The sequence below is a fragment of the Delphinapterus leucas genome, chromosome 18 (assembly GCF_059928025.1).
Source record: "Delphinapterus leucas isolate spDelLeu-1000000601 "Yukka" chromosome 18, BTC_Dleu_Yukka2, whole genome shotgun sequence".
Classification (NCBI taxonomy): domain Eukaryota; kingdom Metazoa; phylum Chordata; class Mammalia; order Artiodactyla; family Monodontidae; genus Delphinapterus; species Delphinapterus leucas.
Window position 1 is genome coordinate 54,376,448 of NC_143146.1, and position 24,833 is coordinate 54,401,280.

Consider the following 24,833-nt stretch of genomic DNA (forward strand, 5'->3'; position numbering starts at 1 on the left):
TCCCCAGCTCAGGGAAAGGGTTCTTCTCTTAGCAAACTGAACAGGGCATAAAAAAGAATCCGATTTGTTCACTTCACCAGAGACAAGGTTCAGGGGCTGTGGAGTAGGTTTCCAAAGTTGAAAGGCCTTTCCCTTGGGCTGAAGGCTCTTAATCATGGCTAGGGTATTCCCTCCCAGACGTGTCTGCTGCGCCTGCATCTGTAACCCAGATGTCAGAAAGGTAGAGCCTCCATAAGACGGAGGGCAAAATACAGGTGGAAATCTGATGTCTCTAAAAAAGCAAGATGAGTTCAATTTGTACCTATTTTTTAGATTCCACATATAACAGAAATAAAGTCACAGATGTAGAAAACAAACTTACGGTTACCAAGGGGGCAAGGGGTGGGGATTAACTGGGAGATTGGGATTGACATATACACACTAGTATATATAAAATAGATAACTAATAAGGACCTACTGTATGGCACAGGGAACTCTACTCAGTACTCTGTAATGACCTATATGGGAAAGAATCCAAAAAAAGAGTGGAGATATGTATATGTATAACTGATTCACTTTGCTGTACAGCAGAAAGTAACACAACATTGTAAATCAACTCTACTCCAATAAAAATTAATTTTAAAAAAGGACTTAAACTCCTTAAAAAAATTAAAAAATTAAAAACAAGATGGAAGAGAACCAAGCCACCACCAATGCACACCCATGGAAGCCTTCAGTGAGTGCTCTCAGGAGGACCAAATACACAGCCCGCCATGTGCCCATGTCTCATGCCCTCCTGCTGTGTCCCAGGCCCATTCCTCTGCTTGAGTGCTGCTCCAAGTGGCAAACGTCCCTCACTCCCTTCTTCTCCTCCCCCCCAGTCGCAGTCCTGTCTGAGGACCTTCATCTCAGCTGGGCTAGGAGGAAAGCCTGTGAATGAGGGATTCAAACCAAGGTGTGTGTGATGGATGGCCTCCCAGAGCTGTTTGCATTTTAAAAGAGGGGAGCCCCTCTCGCTGAGAAACCCCTCTCTAAAGATAGACTTCAGATGTGAGGGGGCAAGGCGCCAGGCCAGCTGTGCAGGCCTGTATTCCTGCCAAGTGACTGAATGTCTGCTTTCAGGAGGTTTTGTGGAGCTGTGACAATCTTCCACCTCTGCAGAGAGTTCCCTCCAGTTTGTAGGAAATGTCAGAGAGAGAAGAAGAGATGCTTTAGTTCAGGCACCACGCATTGAATATCACATCTTTGTACTCAAGCCTGCCATGTATGGACATGCATATTCTATCCGCCTGGAAAATAGTTGTTCAAAAGCATCTGGGTCCTAAGGGATGCTTTTCAGATAACAGACCATTTCTTTGTTCACTACGAAACAGCTATATTTCCCCAGTGCCTGTGTCCATTAACTAAGCCTTAGGCCTTCCCAGGTAGTCCATCATCTGTCCTTTTAATTGTGTGTGCATACACCCTGGAATCTGGGCATCCTGGCCTGCTACAGAGACCCTTGGATTCCTTACCAGCTCTGGGATCTATGGGGACACCCCCATCCCCCATCCCACGTGCCGGGAGGCAAGGCCAACGGTGGTCAACAGGCCCCTTCCCCAGTGTTGCCACTTATTTCCACTGGTCCCTAAGTGCTCCTTTCTGGGCCAGCGTTTTCAGCGCTGAATTTCATATGGGCCAGAAAATCTTTGTAAAAGGAAATGGACCACCTAGCTTTGTTGAGACTCACTCTACTCCTGGAGCCTGATGGTGGACGATTTCTTAATTATTAGTTCCGAAAAGAAGAAATGGTCTCAATAAATTAGCATTGGTATTTATTAATATAAATGTTACATTTGAAAGTCCAACTTGAATGTCCTGTCTGAGTAAATACACTTTATTTTTCTTCAAGTTTCAACGAATAAGGCTTCAAGTATGGTATCATGAGACCAATTACACAAAGGACTCTTGACAGGTTCATTACTTTCTCTCCACATTCCGGCCGGCATGACAGACACACTCGCTTTGGGAAATTCAGACAGACGTTTCCTTCCATTTCCAGGTCAAGCTCCAGTTACTGTTACTAATGCTTCAGAGTTGCACGTAATTTCAATAAATCCTTATATTCTGGAACTCCTCTGGGGTCATACCTACCATCTTTGGAGTCAGGATTTATTGACAAATCGTTCAGTTGTTCCTATAGGGGAAGAGCTGGCAGCTCCAAACCCTTTCACTGAAGCCCGTGAGAAGAACGAAGGGTCAGGGTGCCTTTGGTGCCTGCTGAGGGCGGGATGGGGGGACCATGCGTGGTGGTCCATGCTCTTTAGAGCTGACAGGTCCCTTGCTGAGATTTCTTAGAGCAGAACACGATGTTCTCGCCACCTTTTAAGGACCCAAGCCACCTTAAAAGAGTGTTATACTTTGCTCTGAGTGGCCAAATACCACAAGTGCCACTCAATTTTAAAATTATGTAACCCTGGCATTCTAAAGCAAATGTGCACGGCTGGGCCAGAAGAGACGCTGTCTCTGTTTGAAGGTGAAAGCCCCAGATAGCGCTTAGTCTCAAAAAAAAAAAAAAAAAAAAAAGAGTGTCAAATCGCTCTCATCTTGAGAGTTTGCTTGGCAAGCATTTTTTTTCTCCTCTGGAGGAGATTTTTGTTTACAGGATCTAACAATTAAAAAAAAGAAACCACATACACAATTGCACATTGTTCAGCTGTGGCACAAAGGTCAGCTCTCAGCACACAGTAGTTTTCCAATTCCTGATCCTTTTTGATCCCACTGTGCAGATCAGCATATGGAATTTTATTTTATGGCTGCAAAATGCAAAGCAAGAGACAATGGGCAGAAAACTTGTGAATCATGATCCAACAGAAATATCTGTCCAGCTGCTGGGGGGAAAAAGCCCTCTTGACCAATTCTAATGAAGCTTATGTAGCTTTTAGAATGCATATTCATTCAATAACACACTTTTGTTAGGGCGATTGATATACGTGCCAAAATTCTCTGTACAATAGGGGCTAAAATGCGTGTGAGGTTGGGACAAAAATACACTGAGATGATGTGGCTCTCTAAGACATACAAGGGACAGAGTCAGTTCTGTAGGAGTTAAAGGAACGTGGGACTTCAGTGTTAGAGATCATTTTGTCCAAGCCTTTTAATTCAGAGATGAAGCAATTGAGGCCCACGAGTGACTAGCCCAAGTCTGCACAGGTAGTTAACAGCCGAGCAGCATTGAGAACTTCCTTCCCACTGACTAATTCTACCCAGAGTTTGGAAATCCTCCCACTACAAGATGGAACTTCGGAATTCCTTTCCTTTACCTGTAGTACTTTGGCCACAGCAAGTCTTAAAAAAAAGGTAAAGGAAAGGCAACAGGTAAGAACTTTATGATATAACCCTGACCAGAAATTGGTAGTGAATTAGACTCTTCAATTAGTATTTTAAAAAGCCATCTATGTTAGTGGTTGGAATGATTTTTAAAAAGGGGACATTTTATTTCTTAATAATTTGAAGAAGTGACGTACAGTTTACTAAATACGAATGGACGTTTGACTATTCCTTAGATGCAATTCCAAATAAAAATGTCTGTCTAGGCACATGAGGTATCAGCTTAGACTTGTGAAATATCTAATTGTGATGGGAGGAAACAAATAGAAACGCAACAAACAAGCGAGGATGCCTCTTGCTCCCTGGTCCCATATCTCTTTCCTCTGTTCCCCGAGGAATTTCATTTTGGCTGATCTGACAGGCACGAGAAGGCACCAGGTGGAGGGAGGGTTTGGAGCCTCCGGAGCTGCCTCCAGGGACGCTGACAATGCTCCCCACGTAAAACCACTTCTACATGGCTCTCAAAGCCTGGAAGTTTGTTTAGAGTAAACCTTTCTGGCATTGATGGATTTCTCCTGATGGCTCACAGGAAAGGGTGTAATGTAAAGAATTAAATGATTCATTCCAAACATGTGCTGGGCTCTGGTATTCCTGCTCTCACCCTCTTCTTGTGGCTGTGCTTGAGCTGCCTGTATGTGATGAGGTCATTTTGCTGGAGCACACAAAAGAACTCCAGGGGGAAAACGCATCCTCTACTGAGACGATTCATGGCATTCATTCCTCCTGGCTGCTGGGGATCACAATGAACCCTCTCAGCATTACACGGACTCCCTGAGGACGGATTTAGCTGCCTTTCTCTGGAACCACCCCCTGAGGCACACAATGCGTTTATTATAACGTCCTGGCCCTAAGAAGGGCCTGGGAATAGCTTGGAGTGGCCTATAATTAAGTGCATTTAATAATAAAGGCACAACTTCTTAGATATTGCAAGAAGTGAAAAGAAGCCCTTCATTTTCTCACTCTCTACTCCCCTCCCCCATCATCCTTCCCTCTTACAAATCAGAAAAGCCAGGAGTTACATATTTTTAAAAAATAACTTTTGCAAAGGATGTCTGGCCGGTGGGGAAAGGGAAATTAAATTACTTGAGAACATTCTTTCCATGTTATAAAAAAAAAAAAAAGCCTTCTGCTTACTCAGGTAGTTACCCATAGGGAGGATTCATTAAAAGGCTGTTCCGTCAATCACTCTTGGATTCAACTTCCAAAGGCTTTCAGGGGCTGTGACCCTCTAGCAAAGGGGCACCCCTAGGGGTTAAGCTGCCCCTTGGATGGACACTTCCTCAATTCGCTGTGGGCCCAAGAAGGAGCAGTTGGAAGTGTCCCTCCAGCAGTGTCCCATGTCCTTGGTCCCCACTCCCTCCTCTAAGTGCTCAAATTGTGCAGATAGATTCTGAGTACCGCAGAGAGGGAGCTCTAGGAAACGTGGTCGTTTTGCAAGAAGAGAAACTGCACTGGGAGAAAGGAGAAAAAGGCACCAAAAGCTCGACACCTAGGTTTGCAAGAATAAAGCATGAGAGGGGACAGTCCAGGGTCACAGCTCTGCCCCTTCCCCTATTTTCTTGAAATTCCCTAAGCCTCAGTTTCCCTCTTTGTAAAATGAGGATGTTAATAGTACAATGAGTAGTCAATAGTCTAGAAATGGGAATCTTGGGAAAGTGATTTAAGTTCTCTGAGCCTCACTTTCCTTATCTGTAAATGAGGTTAAAACATATGTATATGTATAACTGATTCACTTTGTTATAAAGCAGAAACTAACACACCATTGTAAAGCAATTATACTCCAATAAAGATGTTAAAAAAAAAAACCTATTTTAAATGCACTGTTGTGAGGATTGAATGGAATAATGTATGAAATCACTTAGCATACCTGGTACACAGTAATCAGTAAATGCTAGCTGCCGTTCTTATCATTATTGTTATTAATGCAACTGCATTTTTTTTAAATTAATTTTTATTTTATTTCTTTTTGGCTGAGCTGGGTCTTTGTTGCTGCACGCGGGCTTTCTCTAGTTGGGGCGAGCGGGCGCTACTCTTCGCTGCGGTGCAGGGGCTTCTCATTGCGGTGGCTTCTCTTGTTGCAGAGCACAGGCTCTAGGCGCGTGGGCTTCAGTAGCTGTGGCTCGCAGGCTCTAGAGCGCAGGCTCAGTAGCTGTGGCGCACGGGCTTAGTTGCTCCGCGGCATGTGGGATCTTCCCGGAACAGGGCTCGAACCCATGTCCCCTGCGTTGGCAGGCGGATTCCTGCGTTGGCAGGCGGATTCTTAACCACTGCGCCACCAGGGAAGCCCTGCAATTGCATTTTTAAAGATACTTCTTGGATTGAAATTGTTTGCATCATTGGATGATTCAGTACACAAAGCAAGCGTCTGTCTAGAGAAACAAGACAAGCCACGCAAACTTGCTGGGCAATACTGCACTGGAAATCTGATTGCTTTTATTTCTTTGATAGGGAGATGGATTGGTGAAACAAATGCGTGTCATCAATTTTTCTTTCCTATAATGAAAGTAAAATGAATCGTACAATTCCCACTATGTATGGGTGAATAACTTACCATTATTAACAAGACTAATTTTTCCAACTTGTCTTATGAAAGCACAGACACAATGGTGCCCCTAGCATTTCGGACTTTACCATCAAAGGTGAAGAGAAACTTTTATTATATGGTTGGAAAGAGACTGACTTCTGCTGGAGCATTTGATTAGAAAAAAAAACTGACATTGAGTCTATTGATAAGTAAAGGTCAGCCCAAGAGAGAATGGGAATAAAAAAAAGAATGAGGCTTAAATATATATATATATATATTTATAGCTAAAGAAATCTCATTACCATTCAGTTCAAACATACTGCCTTGTTTTCACTTTGCTTTATGTAAAAACATAAGCATTTGTTATTTTGAGCATTACATTTTGGACACCAAAACGGAGGAGTGTGAAACTTCTGAGGAGCATTAAAGAAGGAGAAGAAACAGGAAACTCAAGGCAAGACATCCCTCCAATCCCAGCAGCACGGAGAATAGGACATTTGCTCCTTATTATTTAAAAAGCCTTTTAAAAGTCACGTGGGAAAGGAAGCAATCCAAGGATCTTTTGATTCCTTTTGGTTTTGGCTAAGAAAATGAAATTATTGAGAAAACCCAACCTTTTATAGAATATTGCCGTTGAAAGGACTTCTCAGTGGGTTAAATACTGTAAAGTCATTGTTTGTTGGGCAATACAGAGTGGAGGAGAAAATAAAAATAATTATTGAAAAGGAGCTGGTTGGGTGAGTTTGCACAGACTTGTATTCCAGTGTCAGAATGTGGCATCAAAGGCTTAGTTTGCTGGGGTCACTTTTGTTATCCTAGGTGACCAGGTGCTGTGTTAAGGCAAAAGCAAGGTACTCTTTCCGTCAGGTTTTTGGAAATAGACCACGCACCACAGTTCTCAAACCACCTTCCCTTAACCCTGACCTTTTGTATAATGCAGGTCAACTCGCTTCCTCTAATGATTTGTAAACCCATCAATGGTTGTAGATTTCCATGCACAGGCCTCGCTCTGGTTGCTTCGCTGAACTCTGATTACTTAGCAAGCGCAGGAAAGCCCGGGAATGCCAGAATTATCCAGTCATCACTCAGGGGCACTTTATAGACCTCTTCTTTTCTTCAGAATACTCTTTCTTCCTAGCTTATTTCAAATCCCAGGGTCATCGGGATGATAAAGGGCACTTCTTAAACACTGGACAGCATGGTGGAGGTGAAAATCTGTTGTAAAATCTGAGGGATGTCCTTGGTATCCATGGCAACGAAAGACCGGCCAGCTGGTAGAGTTCTCTGAAGCCTGTCAGGATGGATGGGGAAAGAAAATTACCATTGCAAATCAGGGCTCCCCTTCCACCTCCTGCCCCTGCAAAACTCAGCATCCGAATGGTTTCTTAGGAAGGGAAGTTTTCACTTTTTAATACCTTGCCCCTGCCTGCGGTGGGACCCGCTGTCACTAGGCAACAACAGCTACAGGGAGAGGCACACTGAAAGCACTGAACCGAAAGAAAGGTCTTTTCAGTGACAAAATCAGCGAATTTGCAAAGAAAAAATTCTCTCCCTTTTATTACTGTAGTTTCCTGGTATTTTTATGTTCCCTGGACAGAACGGAGCCCTAGGGACCAATCTGGGACTAGCTCACCTGGATCCACTGAACGTGTTGGCCTCACCCTGTACTTCTAACTGCTTTTCCTGCCTTAGAAAACAGGTCTTGAAAAACGTTGCCCAGCCAAACCCCAAGTGGTTCTTTCTCTCTTCCTCTCTCTCACACGTTCTCTCTCTCTCTCTTTTTTGCCCCACATCATACAATGTGAAATGTAATCTGACTTATGCAATTGCTGTTTTGATGACACTGAGGTTATACAGGCTTATGATAATTTTTTAAAATGCCAATTTATCATTTGGAACAAAGGGACATTTTTGGAGGCAATATAAGTACAAGACACAGTTCCACCCAAAAGAACGCCTCCTTTCACTGTGCCAACAAAGTTTGGTTTTGGAATGACATTTAATAAAAGTCCACCATCCTGTGTAGTATCATACATTTGGCATGCCCAGTAGACCAGCTAATTCTGCAACATATCTTTTGCCAGTGGATGCTGGATCATTTCCCTAGGAAACCACAAGGGTATTATTGTGCTTTCTTAAGTATTCAAACAGGATCTGTTCACTAGAAAGACAAAATAGCTCTTTCAGCTCAACCAATATTTGTTGAGCTTGCCGTTTGATTCATCCTGGGCTGGTCCTGAAGACAACCTGAGTGGAAAGGCATGGTTTACGTTTGAGGACACGGAAGTCCTTGAAGAGGCTAACACATACAACTGAGAAAAAATGCAAATTCAGTTGTAATAAAGTGACTGTAATTACGTGATATTAAGTCTGTTCTTAGCCGTACTCTGCAATCCTGCAGCAAGGCGAAGGGAAGAGAAAAATATGTCAGTACTTTGGACACTAAAACATCTCCTAGTCTGTAGGACTCTGTACCACAGGGGGTGACAGGTAAAAGAGGTGGAGTAACAAAAGGGTATGTGGCCTTTTGTGTGGAGGCTGGATTTTTTTTTTTTTGAGGAGATATACTTTCAATTTTGTTTTCTGCTTCTCACAAGTACTTTAAGCAGAGAAAAACCATGAGTCTTCCTGTTTATAATTCAAGAAGATAAATGTTAGTGTGTTTAAGAAATAAAAGTGTTTCCAGATCTCTCCTTTCAGACTATCCACAATGGTATTTATTATCTGACCATAAATTTCTGCATATTCAGTGCAGCATCTTACTATAATTACAGACATACATGAAGGAGAAATATAAGAAAGAAGATGATCTATCTATGTCTATAAATATGTAGACACACATATTATTATTTTAATAATACATATGTAGACACACATATTATGTATTATTATTATTTTAATAATACATATATTATTTACATATATGTGTGTGTCTGTCTACATACAATGTAGAGACGCAGACACCCAATCTCTGATGCTAGGAAAATAGTAGATGTTTGCTATTTTGAATATGATTTGAGCATGAACTGAATAGAACTGAGCTTAGCACCTTGATGTAAAAGGCAAAATGTAATAAAGTACTGTTTAATTTACTGGTGGACAAATCAATTTGCTATTTATTTTATTGTTGGTTAGTTTAAATGTAAACTGAAAGATAAATAACTTAAAGTATTATTGCTCATCCAAATATAAGCTAGAACGTCCCATCCCCTCACCTAGACCCTCAGCTGCTCGAGGGCAGCAACTCTGGTTTCTGTTTCTCCTCCATTCCCATCCTCCCCTGCCACTGCCCCTCACGATGGGAAGCCCATGAAATGGCATGTGTCAGGTACTCAAGTATCTCCATCCCTGCCCCCTGCTGCATCCTGGGATGACACTTACCTGGCTGCTTGATCACCTAAAGATCCAATAAAAATGGCAAAAGCATTTACTTGAGGGTTGCTTGTCAGGATCTGGGCAAACTTGGCAGGATGTATTCCATAGCGTGACAGGTTGGCATCACTTAAGACAATGACAAAGTACTCGTCAGCTTCTTCTTTGACGATTTCCTTGATGGCGTGTTCTGTCCCCTCTAATGTGTGGTCCCCACTCATGCAGAACTGAGCGTGGGCGTGCATCGTCTGGGGGGAAGAGACATCGTACAAAGGCCATGAATGAGAAGCTCCTTTTTTTAACAAACGTGATGACTTTTCTGCTGACAATGCGAAAGCACAAATGCTCTGAGCGAGTTCTATTAACTTGCACTTTAGTGTGAGAACAATACACAGTGATATTTGAATGTGGTTAAGACTTGCATTAAAAACAGGAAATGTTCCAAAACTATCCCATTTGGCACTGATTTTTAAGGCTCAAGCTGCCATTTAAAGTGAGAAAATGTAAGAAAATATGAAACTTGGCCTCACACTGGAGAATGGAGATGACACAGAAGAAAAATAAGGAATGGGTTGAGTTTCCAATAAACAAAGTTACAACCCTAAACACTGTACTTACATCAATAGCAAGGGGGGAAATTTACTTGAGAATCACGGTGAGCGTGTTTCTATTGTATATCTAAGTATGTGAAACTGAATTTATTGTTAGAAAATACTAAGAAATACATAAAATTTGGGTTAGAGGGTACTCTAGAAGGAGTCATTCTTTTCCTTCTGAAATATAGGGGGCTGAATAGAATCCCAATACAATCCTGAGTACCCTAAAAATATGCAGGGAACAAAGTTTAAGTTTTGTATGGTGTAAAAAAGGAATTTAGGCACGATCAGTGCTTTCTCAGTTTAACGCTTAAATGTTTGTGAAACAGAAAGTCTTCTTCTTTCCTGTAACTGCTGCTTCTTCAGTGAATCTTTTCAGTGACCAGAAGATACTTTACTGAATCTGGTGCAAGTTTTCATGATATAGAGGTAACTGAATGTACTTACCCTGAGAATTTCTAGTCTTTGCTTATCGTCCTTGGGGATTTTGTTAATTGGAACTAGAGCAATGTTGTAGCCATCTCCAGAGTGTCCAGCGATGTCATACTATAGGCAAGAGAATCAGAGAGTTAGAAGTCTCTGTCCACTAAAGAACTGTCATTAGACCTATAAGCCTCCAACTCCTCGGTTTGTTATTGCCCAGAATTGCTCGACATATGGCCATGGAGAAAAGCAGAGAGATGGATGTGTGTTTATCAACAAGGCAAAACAATTCCAGGCCCCTTCACTTCTGGTCAGTCCTTGTGTGATCTCTGCTTTCCAGCAGGAGGTAGAAAGCATGATGAGGGCTACAGGGGCTACCAAGAATTCCATTCTTAACTTTTAGGGGAGAGTTTAAAAAAATTACACACACACACACACACACACACACACACACACACACACACACACACACAGAGTAGTATGCAGAATTCTAAGGTGGTCTCCAAGATTCCTGCCCCCTGGTATACACAGCCTATACAATCCTCTCCCCTTAAGTGTGGGCAGGACCTGTGAATATGATATCACTCATGATTATGTTATGTAACATTCTGTGGATGTGATTAAGGTTGCTCATCAGTTGGCTCTGAGTTGATCAGAACAGGTTATCTGGGTACGCCTAATTTAATCACATGAGCCCTTAAAAAGTAAGGGTTTTTTCTGGCTATTAGTAGGAGGGAAAGACAGGGAGATTTGAAGTGTGTGGGGGATTTGACATGTGGGAGTTATCTGTGGCTGAGGTGGTGGGGACCACAGAGCAAGACCCCAAGCATCACATCTAGGAACAGCCCTGCCTGAGGGCCAGTACAGAAACAGGGACCTCAGTTCTACAACTGCAAAGAACCAAATTCTGCCAACAATCTGAATGGGCTTGGAAGCAGATTCCTCCCCAGAGCCTTCAGGTGGGAGCCCAGCCTGGCTGACATCCTGATTTTAGCCTTATGAGACCCTAAGCAGAGAACTCAGCTGAGCCTGGCCGGACTTCTGAACTACAGAACTATGACTTAATAAGCAGGTATTGCTTTAAGAAGCTATGTTTATGGTAATATGTTACACAGCAATAGAAAACTAATACACATACTTTTCTCCTGAACACAAAAGTGAAACATTCACTGCAGAAATTACAGAAAAACACAACAAAAGAAAGTAAAAATTATCCATGATCCCATTACTCAAAGATAACCTCTGTTAATGTTTCCTTGTATAAGTTCTTAAGCTTGAATTTCCTTTCAATATACGTGTAAGGGGTTGCACATTCACACACATGCTTGTCTGAATCAACATTATTTTTAACTAATGGATAATGTTGACCATGTGATTTTATAATTTGCTTTTCTACTTAATAGTGCATGACACAGATTTTTCAGTTTAGGAAATACCTTTTAAATTCCCTCTCTCACAATACACAAGAGAAAGTCCTGTCTGTTGAGAAAAGGCTGGAGCTGAGAGAAAGGTGCAGCATTTTTATAGAATCTGGAAAGAAATTTGGGATCTGAGGCAACTATAACTGGGGCAAGGTGATTCTCTCCAATCATGGGGTTTGCCCCCAAATTCCCTCTTCTCCTCCCATCTCCCTCTAAGAATTTTTTTTTTTTTTGCGGTACGCGGGCCTCTCACTGCTGTGGCCTCTCCCGTTGCGGAGCACAGGCTCCGAACGCGCAGGCTCAGCGGCCATGGCTCACGGGCCCAGCCGCTCCGCGTTATGTGGGATCTTCCCGGACCAGGGCACAAGCCCGTGTCCCCTGCATTGGCAGGTGGACTCTCAACCACTGCTCCACCAGGGAAGCCCTCCCTCTAAGAATTTTTGTGATGCTGATATAAAGACTGGAATAGACCTTAGGGTATTTGAGCAACTGGGGGATCTGCAAAGAAAATTCTGGGTATGGGTCTGGGGCAAAATATTTTAGGGATTACTTGGAGTGTTATGGGTCAAAATGCTTAAGAATTACTACTGTCTATTCACCATCTGACCATCAATAAACAGCTGTCTTTTGAACACCTACCATGTGCAAAACACTACTTAAGGTGTTGAGGGCAATGCAATGATTCCTTTTCATGTCTATTCTTTTTTAACTGGTGAGGTTTTTGAAGGCAAGGCTGTATCTTATTCATCTTAACGCATTTTAGTATCTATGAGTGGGCCTGGTCTGTTAATTGCTGAAATATTTTGAGAGAGTTTGCAATCAAGTTGGGGCATTAAGAAGCTTTCCTTTCCCATGTGGGCTCCATTCTTTTACAAATAAGCTCTTTGGAAGCTGGAATGCATTTTTTTTCTCCCAGCACTCATGTGATAAATGGTGGTTAGCCCAAGCTAGCTGGAAAAAAAAAAACCCAACCCATAACATAACTGAAACCGTTGTATGAAAAATGAAAAGTAGAAAAATTTCTGCTGAAATAATTTTTATGTAAAAGTAAGAAGTGAGAAGGCAGTTGGGTTACTTGGGGAAGATGAGTTCCATTCTAGACACGCTGGTATCGTGCGTTCAGGGAGATATCAGAGAAGAAACTTATTTCTTGTCGTCTGAAACTTGGCTGTCATCCCTAGGAGGGAGAGGTGCAGCTGTCAAGGGGAAATGCATAGAGAGAGAAGAGCAAAGCACCCCCTCAACTGAGCCTTGGGGAGTATCCTTGTTGGGGTGGAAGAAAGACACAGGGCAGAGTGAAGAAGGGCAATGGCAGATGCGGGTAACCGGGATGGCCCTGGAAATCAGTGTGTAGCGTTTCGGAAGCAGCTGTGCAACCGTGCTGACTTACACTAACCATAACCATCAAGGAGAGTGGTGACTGATGACTTCTGGGCATCAGAATCCATGGTGACCTTTGTGGGGATAATTTCAGTGAAAGGTTTGTGGTATAAGAAAGAGAAATAGAACAGCAGCTAGATGGGTATTGTGGGAGAGGTGTCTGCGTTTTAAAGGCAGCAGAGCGGAGGCAGTGGGGAAGGAGATCAGGGTCACAGTCAGAGGGTCAAGTTTGGAGCGGGAGGGAGGACACTCCTTTTTCTGAGACTAAAAGGAAGGCAGAGAGAATGAGAGTGGACAGAGACAAGTGTATAATTGAAGAGGTAAGTGGACAAATGAAGGCCCATATAGCATGTCTAAATACTTGAAAGCTATAAATCAGGCTACAAATTGTTAAATAAAATACGTTCTGTCCTCCAACTTTGATAAACATACATTATAATGACTTGGAGAGCCAGGGTCAAATTTTGAATACTTGGATTCTCGAAGCTCTGTGCTAGAACATGGCTGTGTGGGTAGTCCTGGCCCCTGGCTTGCAGCCCATGCCCTTCTCTTTCTGTAGCTGGCTCTGTCCCCCACCACGAGGTGCCTCACATGCACGTGTGTGGACACCCGGTCCTCACGTCCACATGCCATCACAACCTTCAGTCATCCTCAGCTCTGGGTGCTCACACAATTGGCCAGTCTGCCCCAGAAAGATGGACCTAACAAAGAGGCCCAACGAGCAGACTTGGGGTCACCCGAGCAGGATAGCTGGGGATCCCAGGAACTGGGAGCATGATCTAGAGAAAAAGCTCTAAGTGGGCTTGTCCCTTTGGCCCCATAGATTCCTCCCCCGATGGTAGGGGCATGGCCAGAGAAGAGCCAGAGAGGGGCCTTGGGCAGGAGCCAGGGACATTATTCTATGCCTGGTTTTAGAGTGTTTTTTTAAAAAAATACAAAGGATGATACAAAAGAATTGTGAGGGAAATTTACCAATACATTAGAAAAGCTCGGCAGTAAATGCTTTCCAGGGATGTAACAAATTCCATATACGAAAAGAAACTCTATGTATAGTTTGCTGTCCACGTAGTGAAAAGGTAGCAAAACTTGAAACCTAAAGGCGGCACAGCTCTGGACGATGGATTACTGTAGGGGAGTGCTGGCTTCAGTATATGCCCGATCAAGGTCACCACGGGCTCAGTGCGAGGATTGGCACGGATGTGGAGAAAACCTGCACGATTCCTCCACGGAAACATGTGCCAGGCCCTGTCCAGACTGATCTGACAATAGTCACGGCAGGAACGTTTTAAGCCAAGAATAATTCTCCTGAGAAGGTGCCGGGCAGGCTGCTCTCATTAGGGGGCTGGTGAAGTAATCTGTTAAACGGGAATCTTACACGTAAGGGGGTTAGATCAGTTCCTTGAAATATATATACATATATATATATATTAGACTTTTTCTTTCCCTTTAACTGATGGTTAAAGTTCTTACTAACCCGATGACCATGGGTGACACTATATAAATAAAGATTTGACCATGTGGTCTGCTTACAGGGTTGACATAACTGGTTACTGCAAGGAAAAATGTTGCTAGTTAATTATTAAACAAATAGCAGTCAAATGAATTGTTGGATGCTCTTTATCAAAAACAGACCGATTGAACAATCCAGAAATATTTTAGTCACAAATCCATCTACTAGTTGATTGATCTATCATCTACCATTTAATTATCTGCCCAGGAGAAAAAAAGCATCCTATACTTTTTCAGGCAAATGAGATAGGTGAGCTGCAGACCTTCCTTTCTTCCTCCCTCCTTTCTTCCTTCCTTTTCTTTCCCTCCTTTTTTTCCTTCCTTTATTTGCAGTAAGGAAAGTGCAATTTGCAGAAGGATCTGCCTTTGTCTGGGCCTCCTTAGTATTGCAAAGGCTGAGAAGACACACCTAAAGGACAGGATGGGGCTTATAAAATGGTTTGCAGGCTCTGGTTCTCATCTTCCAGATGGGCTTAGGGATTCGTCTGTGCCCAAAGTAAATAAACTGCTTGAGAAGAATTCAAAGTACATCCAAATGTGGAGCACTCCCTGGTGTTACTGTAGATCATTTTAAGCTTCCATGAAAAACAATCCTTCTATGTCATAATTATCTAGTATTTGCTCTCCAAGGATCCCAACACGTTTTACAGAGAGCTAATCCTCAAAATTGCCTGGGTTAAAGGAAAAAGTATATGAACTATACTTATTAGTAGTTAGTATTTCTAACTCCTGCTTCTGCCATTCACCCAGTCTGCTTCTGCCGTGACCACTGTCAAATCAGACCTGATAGGGTCTCAAGCTTGCTTCCAGGCAGGAATCATAGGAGTCACTAAACAAGAACATTACTGTTGTTATCAACCACCTAACATTTAGATCATAACTTTTTCTGGGTAGCTCAAAATTTTTATGATCATGATTTCTGCACTTTTCAGAGCATCCCTTAAATCTCCGTGGAGTCTTGTATTTAACATCCAGCATAAACATTAAACCACAGCAGTAAAGAAAAGCCTCAACTAGAGAGGAACAATTTTAGTACTTTTTTTGATTTAGAAACTTGTTTAAATGCCCTTTTGCTATATATTTCTTTTGAAGATCTCATTTGTTTAGAGAAAGGTATGAAAAATGAAAACAAATGCTGAGTTTCAGTGCAAGACACAAAGATTTATCCTCAGATTAGGATGATTTATAATACTTAGATGGCAAAGAAAACTTTGCTTCAAACAAAGAGCTACTAGCATTTTTATGAATAAGATTTGTGTTTAAATTTTTACTGGGAAGGATAATCATTTGCTAACTTTAGGAGAAGTTATGTTTGATTACTTAACTATATTTTAAGTAGGTAAGAGAATCCTTTGAGGCTATCTCGGAAGCCTGATGATGTGCGAAATTCGAATCTCCTTCTAGACATAGAAACCCACCATTCTTAGGTGGCACTGCTGACAGCCGGCAGCAAAGGATTAGAAGATAAATATAATTTAAAAGGTCAAGAGATGTGCTAACAGAACTCTAGGGTATAGTCAATAATCTACAGTACTCGTTAGCTAACCTTTCTTCTTATGGAAGTTAATGTAAAGAGAACAATGTTCTGAAGGTCAAAGATTCTAGACTTAGCTCTGACTTTAACAAGGTTTCAACCTCAGGCAAGTCACCTAACCCCTCCAAATCTTGTTTCTACCTTATAAATAATGCTGGTTTAGATGACCTCTAACATTGTATGCTTGTAAATCACTTAACCTCTGTGACAAGTAGGGACAATCTGTTTCACCTAACCTCACGGGGTCATTGAAAGGATAGGACTATACATTTAATGAGTATAATGTCAACATCCGTACCATCCTTTATGGTTTACAAAGTGCTTCTGTATATCTCATTTTGTTCCGATTCTCTCCACACTGTTATTAACATCATTTCCCAAATAAAAAAATCGATGCTCGGAGATTAACAGACTTTCTTAAGGTCAGAGATCTAGTGCTGGCAGAGGTGGAATTCAAACCCAGGTGCTCTGACTCGAAGTCCAATGCTTTTACTATAGAGAAATAACCATTCCCTAACTACTCCCCTGCCCCTCCGCCCTCTCCCAATCTCTGTTTAGGCTTTTTGAATAGCTGGATTGGCCAATACTTCCATATCTACAACTGAGTCAATTCTGAACTCGTGTTTAACTTTGAATGGATTCAGAGAAGTCTGTACACCCTTCTTTGGTCCTACCTTCAAGCAGCAATAAGAATTTATTCAGGGAATTCCCTGGTGGTCCAGTGGCTGGGACTCAGAGCTTTCACTGCCATGGGCCTGGGTTCAATCCCTGGTCGGGGAACCAAGATCTCACAAGCCGTGCGGCACGGCCAAAAAAAATAAATTAAAAAATTTATTCAAAGCCTGAGCCTGATAAAATGATTTCCGTTTCTAAACATTTGAAACATGCCTGAGACATTGGGGAAAGGTGAATTACAGACGCTGAACTACATTTTTGATAGAAGGAATCTTTCCCAGCGGTGCTGGTTTGTGAGTCACATCTTTCCGACCAAGATATCTTTGAGAAAAGTATGTCTAGTATACCTCTTTTGGATGATGGAGTGCTAAGGGGAGGAGAAGACAGAATACTTTATGTAAATGGTCTATTTACTCCTAAATTACAGCTTTGTAAATATACTGATTGGGCAGAAATAAGATGGCTGCAAGAACAAGGGATAAAACGTGAACAAAGGGAAGGCCCTGAAGTGGGAGTCAGACATCCTGGCTGTTTACAGTTTAGCTGTGTGACCTTGGGATCTGCATCTTGATTTCCTCATCTTAAAACAAACAGGTTGGTGAAAATAATTTCCAAGATCATTTCTGCTCCCAAGGCTCTATGAAAATTCAACAGGCACATCCAAGAAATGGAACGAAAAAGTCTGCTTCACTTAATTGTAAGAACACCTGTGCCTTGTTTTCTTCTGTCAAGGGAGTGAATCATTCAAATCTAAGTGAGGATTGATGAAGGCTTTTCCAAAAAGAAAGCCCCCAGAGTCTGTAAGAAATAACAATCCAGTATTGGTCCTAGAATAGCAGTTTTCTAACTCTGAAAATTTTTTAAGCAGTGGAACTCTTTCTCCAAATGAAATATTGCACAAAAGTCCAGATTGTGAAATGTCATGCAATATCAATATAAGTGGAATTATTTTGGTTGAATTGGGGGTGTAGGGGGAAGGGGTAAAAAGTGCTGCCCACACACCTCTGCCCTCCAACATCCTTCAAGGGATCCTTTTACTCTTTTAGGGGGAATGCCCTGGTGGTCCAGTGGTTAGGATTCGGCGCGTTCACTGCCGAGGGCCGGGGTTCAATCCCTGGTAGGGGAACTAAGATTCCGCAAGCCACACAGCCGAGAAAAAAGAAAAAAAAAAATTCTGTTAGGAAACCAGGACCTTAGAAGTGGTTTATATGTCTCCAGAGAAACAATACATTTGAAGTTGTTTTTCAAAGTCCAACTTCTCAATAACTCAATAAAACTATTTTCCAGTGTCACTATTTGAGTGATCAGTGAAGAAACACCTAACTCTTGGTGTTCAAAGTTATTAAATACTTTGAAGAAAAAATAAATAAGGCATTAAGAGCTTTTGCAAAAGAGGTCGACTTTAAGGTTACAGTGAAAACATTTCCAGGGGCTTGGAGACATCAAGAGGAACAAACTGGAATGAAGGTAAAGGAAAAAAATGCTTCCTGACTTAAATGACATGGTTCCCGTAACCGTTACCATTCCACTTTTCATACCAGCGTTTAAGTGCTATGTGACCATCAAAAGTTCTGCAGCTCATAAGGTTAGAGGACTGTATGCTGATTATTAGCAAATAATGTTGCTCCTGTCTTAAGCCTACTGTAAATGCTGTTCTTCAGAATAACTGAATTCAGTGGGTAGAACAATTATGAAAAACTTAAAAAACTCCAGATGCCTTTGAAATGTGTTCTGCCATTGAATTACCTTTCCTTCTCAGTCATTCTCGCTCAAGGGTCCTTTCCTTCTCAGTCATTCTTGCTCATGGGTCAAGCTAAGGTGGAATAAAAGTGGAGGCTGACTCCAAATGAGCCTCCTGGACTTGGACTCTAATGACCCAGAGCCCAGGAGCTGAGCCCAAGCCAAAGAGAATGCAAAGCAGATGCCAAGAGAGAGGCTGTGGGGGAAGAGTCCAGATCTGCAGGCCAGGCCACTGGCTTCTGAATGCTTCAAAGCAAATACAGACTAGACAGCTTTACAATGGAGGGATAACTACAGGAAGACCACATGAAGAGCTTCTGGAACTGGGGAGTGGGGAGTCTCAGCATACACTGCTGAATTCCTAACATGTGACAGCACATGTGATGCCATCCTGGGCTATGGAATATACATTTTTCACTGGGAGCTCCTAAAATTGTCATTTGCTCATGCCTCATTTTATATTTGCTGAGTAAATGACGTGCTTTCATTAGTTATTTGTTGCCCTTATGCTTCCTTCAAAAATGAGAAAATTGGGCTTCCCTGGTGGTGCAGTGGTTGAGAGTCCGCCTGCCGATGCAGCGGACACGGGTTCGTGCCCCGGTCTGGGAAGATCCCACATGCCGCGGAGTGGCTAGGTCCGTGAGCCATGGCCGCTGAGCCTGCGCCTCCGGAGCCTGTGCTCCGGCAACGGGAGAGGCCACAACAGTGAGAGGCCCGCGTACCGCAAAAAAAAAAAAAAAAAAAAAGAGAAAATTGAAGTCCAGAGAGATTAAACGAATTGGATAAGATCATATAGTGTAAAGACACAGAACAGAGTGAACGGTACTCTGTCACTTAATGTATATGCATCAAATGTCTCTGAGAAGACACCAAGAAAGTATCAACAGTGGTCACCAGCAGGGAGGGTAACTGGGAACTGAGAGAGGGAAGCAGAGGCTAACTCTTCACTCTGATTCCTTTTGTGCCTTTTACACTTTGTACTATGTGTACCCATTACTTATACCTCAAAATACTTCATTATAAACAGGCAAAATTCTCACAGAATGCAAGTAGGTTCCATCCCACCACCTGCTCACCCCATACAAAGGAGGCCTGGCGAGCCCCAGCAGAGCCTGGATAGCCTGTGGCCACTCAAAAATCTTAGTTATGTTGGCAGGGATGGTGGGAAGATTTTACAAGGTCTCCAGGGTAGCTGCTGTGAGAGAAAGCCTGTTAGGCGTTCTGGAAATATAGAGACAAGGTAAATGGCACCATGAGAAAACAGCTAGACAAATCCAGGATGAGGGATATTCTACAAGACAAATGATCTACACCCTCAAGAGAGTGACCATCATGAAAAGTAGAATGGTAGTGGTAGGAAAGGCGGCTGCTACAGGTTAAAAGAGGCTAACAAGGGCTTCCCTGGTGGCGCAGTGGTTGAGAGTTTGCCTGCCGATGCAGGGGACATGGGTTCATGCCCCGGTCCGGGAAGATCCCACATGCCACGTAAACGGCTGGGCCCGGGAGCCATGGCCGCTGAGCCTGTGCGTCCGGAGCCTGTGCGTCCAGGAGAGGTCACAACAGTGAGAGGCCCGTGTACCACAAAAAAAAAGAAAAAAAAAAAAAAAGAGGCTAACAAGACATTATAACCAAAAATAAGGTGAGGACTTTGACTGGATCCCAGATTGTAGGGGGAAAAATAATTAGACACTATTGGGATGGTTTATATTCTATAGCCCAGGATGGCAACCATTGGAATAGTTGGGAAAAGTGAACATGGATTCAATTTTATAAGATATTATAAAATTATTGATGATTTTCTTAGACGTGATAATGGTATTGAGATCATTTAGGGAATGTCCTTACTCTTGGCAGAAACATAATGAAATATTTAGAAGTTAAGTATTATGATAGTTATAACTTACTTTCAAATGGATCAGAGAGAAGAAAAAGACTGTGTATTTAGAGAGAAACATAAAGCAAACGAGGGGAGAAAATGATCACTTGGTGAATCTAAGTAAAGGCATATGGGTGTTCATTTTACAGTTTTTTCAACTTTTTTGTAGATTAAAATTTTTTCAAATTAAAAAAAATTAGAAATAAAGGAGAATGTTTAAAAACAAAACAAAAAAGGGAAAACAAGGAGAAGAGACCTGGGCTCTATCCTATTCTGTCTCCAACTAGCCTTCTGACTTTGGGCAAAGCCCTTGATGTTTCTGGGTCTCAGTTTCCTGTCTGAGGAATGAGGAAACTGGAGGGAATGACCTGAGAGGTGACCTCAGCTCTAAGTGCCATGGTCATAATGAGGAATTTGCAGGCACAGGACTTGCAGTCCTCTCTCGTCCTGTCTTCCCATTCTGATCCCTCCAGATACCCATCTAAGTACCACTTTTCCTCAAAGAGCCTGTTTTGTGAAATCTTCAGAGTTTTCTCCTTTTGTTGGAAAGATTTTAATGCTCTAGTTTCATCAGACTTTCTATGCTCTTAAAAAACGTTCTGAAGGGACTTATGTAGTAAATGTAAGGGGGTATGTTTATAAGTATATGAAAATGCACAAAACCAAAACCGTTAAAGTACTTCCTGTTAAAAATCAAATAGCAGAAAACATGATGAAGCTTCTTCAAGCCTTGAAAAAAGTTCATTTTATCGTGGTGTCTTACTAGAATTTCCCCTGGATTTGTCAGTAAATCAACTATACTTCAATAAAATTTTTTTAAAAAGTCAGATATTAGTATGGTATCTTCTCAATATTTCTGTGGTTTTACAGATGAAAACCGAGGAAATTCTTTACAGTGTTGTGGCAGTGGGAGAGACTGTCAGCAAAATACTGCTTCGAGGATGGTGCCCTGAAGGGGAGTATCTGGAGAGGCATGCTTTCCTGTGCCTTTTGTACCGAGTGCCTCTCATTGAGTGTCCTATCAGAATTCCTTTTTTTTTTTTTTTTTTAAAGCCTTTACTGAATTTATTACAACATTGTTTCTGTTTTATGTTTTCATTTTTTTGTCACAACATTGTTTCTGTTTTGGTTTTTTGGCAGCGAGGCACGTGGGATCTTAGCTCGCCAACCAGGGACTGAACCGCACCCCCTGCATTGGAAGGCGAAGTCTTAACCACTGGACCACCAGGAAAGTCTCCAGAATTAGTTTTTATAGGTCTCCCTCACAAGGCTACAAGCTCAAGGATGGCAGGGAACTCTGTACCTAGCAGAGTACTCTGCTCTTAGCAAGTGCTCTATGTTTGTAATTTTGTTGAATTTAGTTGAAATTCAGTAGGTCATATGGCAACAGTTTGGTTTCTAATTGTCAATTAGAAACAAAACAATACAAAATAACAATTTGTGAAATGCTATTTCCTTGACATTATTTCTTTTTTATGCAACATGTCCGGTTTTACTAATCATTCTTCCAGATTACAGACTTTTTTTTGCGGTACGTGGGCCTCTCACTGTTGTGGCCTCTCCCGTTGCAGAGCACAGGCTCCGGACGCGCACGCTTAGTGGCCATGGCTCACGGGCCCAGCCGCTCCGCGGCATGTGGGATCCTCCCAGAGCTGGGTACAAACCCGTGTCCCCCACATCGGCAGGCGGACTCTCAACCACTGCGCCACCAGGGAAGCCCAGATTACAGACTTTTAATGGTGAGAATTAGACAAATATGAATCTCTCCATACACTCCGAGTGTGAGATGCAGTGGAACATGCCACACACTCCCTGTTAGCTTTGCCACTTCCGGCCTTCTGTCTCATCCTTGACCCTGTCCTGGGGAGCTCTGTCAATCAATTTCTTGGTGAACTTCTACTGAATCTTTCTAAAAACCTGGAAGAAGTAGCTTCACATAACGGAGCAATTCTGCTTTCAGAGATATAGAAATCCTTTCTAACTGTAAATTTTTTTCTAGATAACTATGAATATGCCAGTTTTAATAGTGGTATGTTTGCTGTGGTCTATAAGGGGTTAAACTCTTCACGTAACTCAAAGGGAGCTGAGGTACTCTGGCCTTCAGGATCCACAAGAGAGGCGAATGGGCTGATCCAACTATTGGCAGAACCCAAGGTTTTAAAACACAGGTGGGATTTATGCTGATGCAATGGATGTCTAACCATTCACTGGTGATCAATGGTCCAAGTGATTTAAGAGTTATACTCCACCTTATACTAGAAAGGATGTAAAACATTAAAAAATATTAAGCCCATAAAAAATAAAAAGTACATATACAATGGAATATTACTCAGTTATAAAAAAGAATGAATTAATGCCATTTGCAGCAACATGGATGGACCTAGAGATGATCATACTAAGTGAAGTAAGTCAGACAGAGAAAGACAAATATTATATGATATCACTTATATGTGGAATCTAAAAAAAAAAACCAAAAAAACAAATGAACTTATTTCCAAAACAGAAAGAGACTTACACACATAGAAAACAAACTTATGGTTACCGAAGGGGAAAGGGGGGTGGGGAGAGGGATGAATTAGAAGGATGGGTAACATATACACACTACTATATATAAAATAGATAACCAACAAGGACCTACTGTGTAGCACAGGGAACTATACTCTATATCATTTAATAACCTAGAATGGAAAAGAATATGAAAAAGAATATATATACGTGTGTGTGTGTGTATATATATATATATATATATATATATACACACACATACACACACACAACTGAATCACTTTGCTGTATACCTGAAACTAACATGATATTGTAAATCAACTATACTTCAATAAAAAATTTTAAAAAAACAAAAAAAAAATCAAGAAAAACTTATCTGAAGCCCGGGAGGGTCAAGGGAAGGAAAACGCTGAACACTAACTAGTCTGAGAGCCATAAGACATAACAAATTTGGCTTGGCCGGTCTTGGATTTTAGCTTGGAGCTTCCTGGCAGCTAAAACCAAGAGGGAGTCTGGAACAGCTCCATCATTTTCACTGATCACAAGGGGAAGCACATTCCAGCTCTTCAGGGAAACAGAGCTGCTTCCCATCGTGAAAGTCCAGGTCCTACTCGTCTTTGTATCCTGTACTTAGGCAGAGCCTGGCAACCACAGCGCTCATTGACTCAAGCTGCCTTTTCCCTAACCCTTCACTCTAAAAGGAATCTCTCATGTAGAGCTTCACACAAGGGACTCTGGGAGCCTCGGAGCCAAAAAAGTGGGCCTAAAGTCAATGAAGGGATGGGTTTCAGTCTGTTTCTTTCTGTATCCATCACGGCACACGGACACGGCTCAGTACGGCAATCCCAAGGTGTGGGCAGGATGTCAAGCTAAATCATCATCTAAGATGGGCTATTTCTGAAGGACCTGTCTGATCCTTAACACAGTTGAGAATTATCTATGGATAGACTGAGTACCCGTTACCTATGTCTGCACATATACCGCTCCTCTCAACTGAATTTCTGATAATAATTACCCAGCACAGTGTTCAGGTTATTTGTTCTGGTCAAAGCCAGGAGTGTGGGTGCCCCTGTGGCTGATGAAGAGCTGACTGATGGGCTCGTCTCGGGCAGTAACATGGCGGCAGGAGATCCCTCCTCAATGCTCAGGTCTCCGAAGGAGGAGGTATATGACTCCTTTGCTTGACTCCAGAGCAAACTTGGCAATAACAAAATGGAAACTGTTTGAATGAGAAGCTGCATTTCTCCCAGGGGTAAGAACCTTCATTGTCACCTGGGGGCACGCCTGTTACTGTGTAGCGCTCTCTCAGGCGCGAATGCTGAGAACCTTGAGAGGCTACCTGGCTGGTGATGGAGAAAGAATGGGTAGGTGGGTGGGGGGGTACTGGGATGGGGATGGTGGCCTTGAGAGATCTGGGGAGAGACCTGCGGTGCTTCTATCTGTCTGTTTCCGCTCCCCACCTCGCCCTGCCCTCATGGATAATATCACACAACTTGTAAAGTGCAGTGCTTTCTTCTGTAGCAACTGGTCTTTAAATTATGGTCTTATCATTCTTTGATTATTAGAGCAGATGAAACAAAAGGTTCACTTTCTCTACACCGACAGATGAGTTGACGAGAAGATACAGATTCTTGTCCACTCTGGGTGCACGTCCCCTAGCCAGCCTCATGCCCTAACTCGGGGCTGACTCCTGAGCAGAGACGGGGGAGGGTCTGGGGATGCCTCTCTTCCTCCTCAGTTCACGCCATTACCTTGAACTTCTCCTCATAGCTCTCAAAGGCCTCCATGACCATACACACGGCTTCCATCGAGCGCTCAAGCCGGCCATCCACCCCATTAAAGCGGTACATGCTGCCGGACACGTCCACCACCAGACGCAGGCGCTTGGGTTTCTGTTGGGGGCTGCCCAGCTGAGGGAGAGACAACAGAA

General features: G+C 42.4%; 1 protein-coding gene across 3 annotated transcripts in view; it reads right to left on the reverse strand.

Annotated features, from left to right (window-relative positions):
• Window positions 1-1,076: 1,076 nt before the first annotated feature.
• Window positions 1,077-24,833, reverse strand: part of VWA8 (von Willebrand factor A domain containing 8) — a 364,128-nt gene continuing 340,371 nt past the window's right edge. Inside the window, exons 42-46 of one of the 3 annotated variants that reach the window (XR_016388682.1) lie at window positions 24,655-24,813; window positions 10,288-10,386; window positions 9,254-9,492; window positions 6,797-7,163; window positions 1,077-5,841 (exon numbers count right to left, since the gene is read on the reverse strand). Coding sequence is in view for 2 of the 3 variants with exons in the window: in XM_022574922.2 (XP_022430630.1) it covers window positions 7,055-7,163; window positions 9,254-9,492; window positions 10,288-10,386; window positions 24,655-24,813 (606 nt within the window). In the remaining variant the exon portion in view is untranslated. Of the gene's footprint in view, window positions 5,842-6,135; window positions 7,164-9,253; window positions 9,493-10,287; window positions 10,387-24,654; window positions 24,814-24,833 lie in introns of those variants that run through there. The other 2 variants (XM_022574922.2, XM_022574923.2) reach the window with 2 other exon arrangements.